The sequence below is a fragment of the Salvelinus sp. IW2-2015 genome, linkage group LG31 (assembly GCF_002910315.2).
Source record: "Salvelinus sp. IW2-2015 linkage group LG31, ASM291031v2, whole genome shotgun sequence".
NCBI lineage: Eukaryota > Metazoa > Chordata > Actinopteri > Salmoniformes > Salmonidae > Salvelinus > Salvelinus sp. IW2-2015.
The window spans coordinates 10,558,259-10,565,565 of record NC_036870.1 but is presented as its reverse complement, the minus strand read 5'-3'; the positions used below and the strand labels follow the sequence as shown (position 1 = coordinate 10,565,565).

The 7,307-nt window shown below is 41.7% G+C and overlaps 1 protein-coding gene across 2 annotated transcripts in view; it reads right to left on the bottom strand.

The window, feature by feature from the left end:
- enpp2l (ectonucleotide pyrophosphatase/phosphodiesterase 2-like) overlaps window positions 1-7,307 on the bottom strand; it is a 31,938-nt gene that overhangs the window by 2,288 nt on the left and 22,343 nt on the right. For both annotated transcript variants that reach the window (XM_023975835.2, XM_023975836.2), the window contains exon 24: window positions 4,495-4,648. In XM_023975835.2, the coding sequence (XP_023831603.1) occupies window positions 4,495-4,648 (154 nt within the window). The remainder of the gene's footprint in view (window positions 1-4,494; window positions 4,649-7,307) is intronic.

Here is a 7,307-nt window from a genome sequence, read left to right as displayed (position 1 = left end):
CTCAAACGCATAAGAAAAGGAAAGAAATTCCACAAAAATTAACTTTTAACAAGGCACACCTTTTAACTTAAATTGCATTCCAGCTGACTAACCTCATGAAGCTGTGAGAGAAATCCAAAGGCGTGCAAAGCTGTCAAAGGAAAGGTAGGCTAACTTGAAAAATCTCAAATAATAAAAAATATTTTTGATTTGTTTAACCTTTCTAGCCCGGTGTTCCGCTAGCGGAACTCCTCCCACATTCCACTGAAAAGCAGAGTGCGAAATTCAAAAAAATATTTTTTTAGAAATATTTAACTTTCACCACATTAACAAGTCCAAACAGCAATGAAAGATTACACATCTGTGAATCCAGTCAACATGTCCGATTTTTAAATGTTTTTACAGCTGAAAAACACCACAATATATTTTATGTTAGCTCACCACCAAATACAAAAAAAGGACAGGCATTTTTTCACAGCACAGGTATAGCATGCACGAAACCAACCAAACTAACCAAGAACAACCAAAACTAACCAAGGAACAACGTCATCAGATGACATCCCTATAAACATGTTACCACAATAAATCTATGTTTTGTTCAAAAATGTGCATATTTTGAGCGTATAAATCAGTTTTACATTGCTGCTACCATCCACAGCTACCTCAGAAATAGCACCGAAGCAGCCAGAAGTAATTATAGAGACCAACGTGAAATACCTAAATAACTCATCATAAAACCATTTCTGAAAAATACATGGTGTACAGCAAATTAAAGGACAAACACCTCTTGTGATCCAGCCAATATTTCCGCATTTTTTAAGTGTTTACAGCGAAAACACAATATAGCATTTATATTAGCTTACTACAATAGCCATACCACACAACCGCATTCATCATCAAGGCACGGTTAGCGGATACAATAGGCACGTTAGCGTTGGGCGATTTAATACCAGCAAAGATATTAAACTTCAGTGAACCATTTCATAAACTTCCTCAGTGACAGTCCTATTAAACCATCAGGTATATACATACTTATGTTTGTTCGAAAAATGTGCATATTTAGAGCGGAAATCAAGTGAGTTTCCATTATGCTAACGTAGCATCTTTTTTCCCAGAATGTGCGGATATTTCTATTAGATCTCACCTATTCTGAACCAATAGCTATCATAAACATTAACCAAAAAAATACATGTTGTATTAGGGAATGATAGATAGCACTAGTTCTAATGCAATCGCAGTGTTAGAATTCTAAAAATATCTTCATTACGAACCATAAGGCTTATTTTATAGCGAGGAAGAGTGCCAAAACCTGGGCGCAAAACTACTAGTACACAGTTCAACAGATATATGAAATAGCATCACAAAATGGTCCTACTTTTGGTATCTCCATCCAGAATGTTTGTACAAGGGTCCTTTGTCGCAGAACAGTCGTTGTTTGGATTATGTCTTATTTCATAGTTTTGATGTCTTCACTATTATTCTACAAAGTAGAAAATAGTAAAAATAAAGAAAACCCCTGGAATGAGTAGGAGCAACTTTTGACTGGTACTGTATGTTACATATAAATCATATGTAATTCTGAAATGATTATGATCATCACCTGGCTCATTAAATCTCTTTGTATTATTTATAGAAAGCATTTCAAAAGACTACACTACATGGTCATCAATTTCGAAAGAGTGGAAATTACAATGATGTTACCAAAACAAGCATAGCTGCATTCATAGAAAATTCACTATATGACCGTCACAAGACAAGGTCATAGTTCAACACAGATAGACAAGAGGTCACGGTCATAAACTGATACCATGGGATAAATGGTGATAGTCATGTAGCCTCAGATGACCAATTACAGTACGTTTAGTAAAGGMCACAAACAGATAAGTGATCATGCTCATAAACAGTAGCACTAATGAAAGACCAAGGCACATAACCCAAATTGTTCTTGTAAGTTGCTCTGGATAAGAGTGTCTGCTAAATAACTATACTATGCAACCAAAAAACTGTCGCCGGCAGGGAATTCATAAKATAGTGCTTTTGGAAAGTATTCAGACCCCTTGACTTTTTCCAATTTTTTTTACGTTACAGCCTTATTCTAAAATTMATTTTAAATAATTTCCCTCGTCAATCTACACACATTACCCCATAATGACAAYGCGAAAACAGGTTTTTAGAAATGTTTGAAAATGTATTAAAAAAAAACTGAAATATCACATTTACATAAGTATTCAGACCCTTTACTGAGTACTTTGTTGAAGGACCTTTAGCAGAGATTACAGCCTTGAGTCTTCTCGAGTATAACGCTACAAGCTTGGCACACCTGTATTTGGGGAGTTTCTCCCATTCTTCTCTGCAGATCCTCTCAAGCTCTGTCAGGTTGGATGGGGAACGTTGCTGCACAGCTATTTTCAGGTCTCTCCAGAGATGTTRAATCGGGTTCAAGTCCGAGCACTGGTTGGGCCACTAAAGGACATTCAGTGACATTACCCAAAGCCACTCCTGCGTTGTCTTGGCTGTGAGCTTAGGGCCGTTGTCCTGTTGGAAAGTGAACCTTCACCCCAGTCTGAGGTCCTGAGCACTCTGGAGCAGGTTTTCATCAAGGATCTCTCTGTACTTTGCTCCGTTCATCTTTTACTCGATCCCAAGTAGTCTCTCAATCCCTGCCGCTGAAAAACATCCCAACAGCATGATGCTGCCACCACCATGCTTCACCGTAGGGATGGTGRCAGGTTTCCGCAAGACGTGACGCTTGGCATTCAGGCCAAAGAGTTCAATCTTGCTTTKATCAGACCAGAGAATCTTGTTTCCCATGGTCTGAGAGTCTTTAGGTGCCTTTTGGCAAACTCCAGGRGGGCTGTCATGGGCCTTTTACTGAGGAGTGGCTTCCATCTGGCCATTCTACCATGAAGGCCTAATTGGTTGAGTGCTGCAGAGATGATTGTCCTTCTGGAAGGTTCTCCCATCTCCACAGAGGAACTCTAGAGCTCAGTCAGAGTGACAATCGGGTTCTTGGTCACCTCCCTGACCAATGCCCTTCTCCCCRGATTGCTCAGCCAGCTCTAGGAAGAGTCTTGGTGGTTCCAAACTTCTTCCATTTAAGAATGATTGAGGCCACTATGTTCTTGGGGACCTTCAATGCAGCAGAAATGTTTTGGTACCCTTCCCCAAATATGTGCCTCGACACAATCCTGTCTCGGAGCTCTACGGACAATTCCTTCAACCTCATGGCGGCTCGGTTTTTGCTCTGACATGCACTGTCAACTGTGTGACCTTATATAGACAGGTGTGTGTCTTTCCAAATGATGTCCAATCAATTTAATTTACCACAGGTGGACTCCAATCAGAAACATCTCAAGGATGATCAATGGAAACAGAATGCACATGAGTTCAATTTCGAGTCTCATAGCAAAGGGTCTGAATACTTATGTAAATGAGGTATTTCTGTTTATTACATTTCTAAAAACCTGTTTTTGCTTTGTCATTATGGGGTATCGTGTGTACATTGCTGAGGACATTTAAAAAAACAAAAACATTTTAGAATAAGGCTGTAACATAACAAAATGAGGAAAAATTCAAGCGGTCTTAATACTACTCGAAGGCACTGTATTGTGAAATTTGAACTGACACAGAAGGCTGCAATAAATGCCACCTTCTGCTGACAATGCAAAGCTTAATACATCCTAATCAAACTTCAAAGAAATTSAGTTCCAAACTTAATGTGTAATCTGCACATTGTTTAAGTCATTAACGTGAAGGTCAGAGTTGTGTGGATATCTCGGCCCTGAATCAGACCCTTTATGAGTTTGTGTGGCAAACGGTTAGTGAGAAGAGTGACAGGTAGCCTACAGAGATAGTCATCTGTATTCATTCTAAATGTCACTCCAATAATTCAGTAGGGCAAGGGATGTCCCATGAATGGAAGTCTGAACATAAGAAACTGTAGTAAAGGTTGTTAGATGCAGAGTTGACTCAAGGACTGTGCACTGGAAACAACAAAGTACTTCCCCTACACCCTTTAAGTGTTCCCTTGAAATGATTCTAGGATGTCATGCTAGACCTTTCCCTAAGATTCTTAAGAACTCATCAGCATGAAAGTATCATGTGGTGCCAAGAGTTTGTCAAGGGAATAACGTCAGTTGAGTTAGTTCACATAAATACCAACCGTTGCCATGTAATTTCTAAGTAAATAACTTTTTAATTATGTGGTATTGTTCTGTGAAGTAAATACGCACTCTGAGGTTGGATTCTATTTCTATAGAATCCTGAGGTTAAAGCAACTGTGGTTGAATATAGAGAGTCACAGCCATGGGGAAGAATGGGGAAGAGRCAGTTCCAAGTTACACATAACCACTCATACAGGGTCAGATACTATTTCATCTATCTAATGGTTACAGTAAGGGCTAGCAGTAGGATAACCTGATCCTTGATCTGCGGTGAATGACAATTTATTATGTAGGCTTCTTCAAGCAGAGAGCTAGTCATAGACATAGTGCCCCCATGTGGTGAGAGAATTACCTTGCAGCTCTCATCATTATCTGAGCGGTGGGGTAAGAGGAAGGAGAAGACATTGAGGGGGCCGTCACACGCCTCGGCCGTCTTGTTGACATCCTGACAGTTGGTGATCACTACGTAGTAGTGGGTGGGGACCGGAGCCGAGACTCCGGCGTACCTGGGGGTGACAGTCATTAGTGGTCACTTCAATGAATATACAGACACACACACACACACACACACGATGGTGCTGAAGGGAATAGCAGATGTTTTACAGGCTCCTGACTATTTTGTGTATTTTTTTGGCACTGATCTTAACTTTGTTTGTACATAATGTTTCTGCCATTGTTTCCTATGACCGAAAAATAACTTCTGGACATCAGAACAGCTATCAGCTATCACAGAACAGCTATCACTAACCTCGATTTGGACGAGGTCTTCTATTTCAATGAGTCGGAGGCAAAAGACATATTGATTTTCCCGGACCAGGCCCAAATCCCCGACACTCGAAGGAGACGGCGCTATACAATTATCAAAATGCCACCCAGAGGTGGCGCTCCTACTGGCCGGTGACTTTAATGCAGGAAAACAGAAATCAGTTTTACCTCATTTCTACCAGCATGTCACCTGTGCAACTAGAAGCGYAAAAAAAACTCTAGATCACCTTTACTCCACACACAGAGATGCATACACGCTCTCCCTCGCCCTCCATTTGGCAAATCTGACCATAACTCTATCCGCCTGATTCCTTCTTACAAGCAAAAACTCAAATAGGAAGTACCAGTGACGTGCTCAATACGGAAGTGGTCCGATGACGCTAKGCTACTGGACTGTTTCGCTAGCACAGACTGGAACATGTTCGATGGCATTGAGGAGTTTACCACATCAGTCACCAGCTATATTAATAAGTGCATCGACGACGTGGTAACCACAGTGACTGTACGTACATATCCCAACCAGAATCCATGGATTACATGCAACATCCACACTGAGCTAAAGGCTAGAGCTGGAGCTGTCAAGGAGCGGCACACTAATTTGGACACTTATAAGAAATCCCACTCCGATGAACCATCAAACAGGCAAAGCCTCAATACAGGACCAAGATCGAATCCTATTACACCAGCTCTGACGGTCGTCGAATGTAGTAGGGCTTGCAAACTATCACGGACTATAAAGGGAAACCCAGCAGTGATGCAAGCCTACCAGACAAGCTAAATACCTTCTATGTTCGCTTCGAGGCTAGCAACACTGAACCATGCATGAAAGCACCAGCTGTTCCGGGCGACTGTGTGATCATGCGCTCCATAGCCAATGTGAGTAAGACCTTTAAACAGGTTAACAGACCACCATAGTCCCTGTGCCCATGAACTCCAAGGTAATCTGTCTAAATGACTATCGCCCCATAGCACTCACATCTGTAGCCATGTAATGCTTTGAAAGGCTGTTCATGGCTCACATCAATACCATCATACCACCCCAACAGATCCACAGATGATGCAATCTCTATTGCACACCACACTGCCCTTTCCCACCTGGACAAAATAAACACCTACGTGTTCAGCATTCAACAGCATAGTTGAATGGGTGGCAGGTAGCCTAGTGGTTAGAGCGTTGGACTTGTAACCGGAAGGTTGCAAGATCYAATCGATGAGCTGACAAGGTAAAAATCTGTTGTTCTGCCCCTGAACAAGGCAGTTAACCCACTGTTCCTAGGCCGTCATTGAAAATAAGAATTTGTTCTTAACTGACTTGCCTAGTAAAATTGAAAAAAATAGTGCCCTCGAAGCTCATCACTAAACACTGGGATTAAACACCTCCCTTTCCTGAAGTGCTGCTGAGGGTAGGCAACAAGACATCCGTCACACTGACCTCAACACGTGGGCACCTCAGCCCCTCAGCTGTGCATGTTTAGTCCCCTCCACATCACTAAGGAATTACCATGGTCCACACACCAACACAGCCATGAAGAGGGCACAACAATGCCTATTACCCCTCAGGAGGCTGAAAAGATTTGGCATGGACCCTCAYGTCCTCAAAAAGTTCTACAGCTGCACCAGTGAGAGCATTTTGACTGGCTGCATCACCACTTGGTATGGTAACTGCTTGGCATCTGACCACAATGCGCTACAGAGGGTAGTGCGTACAGACCATTACATCCCTGGAGCCAAGCTCCCTGCCATCCAGGACCTCTATACCAGGCAGTGTCAGAGGAAGACCCTAAAAATMGTCAAATACCAGCCACCAAAGTCATAGACTGTTCACTCTGCTACCGCACGACAAGCAGTACCGATGCACCAGGTCTGGAACCAACAGGACCCTGAACAGCTTCTACCCCCAAGCCATAAGACTGCTAAATAGTTAGTTAAATAATAGCTACCCAGACTATCTGCAATGACCCTTTTTGTACTAACTATTTTGACTCATCACATAAGCTGTTGTTACTGTTTATRATCTATCCTGTTMCCTAGTCACTTTACCCCTACCTATATGTACATATCTARCTCAATTACCTCTTACCCCTGCACATCGACTCGGTTGTGGCACCCCATGTATATAGCCAAGTTATCGTTACTCGTTGTGTATTTATTCCTCGTGTTAATATTTGTATATTATTTCTATTATTTTCTCTCTGCCTTGTTGTTCACACCTGTTGTTTACGAAGCATGTGCCAAATACAATTTGATTTGACACACACACACACACAGAGAAACACGCACAGCTGCAGACACAAAACCAAAAAATCATGACCAGAGGAACCGGACCTGGTCGGTCTTATTAAACAAACAAAGCAGTTATGATCAGAAATATTGCCTCTGAACAATTCCAGAATTCAGATG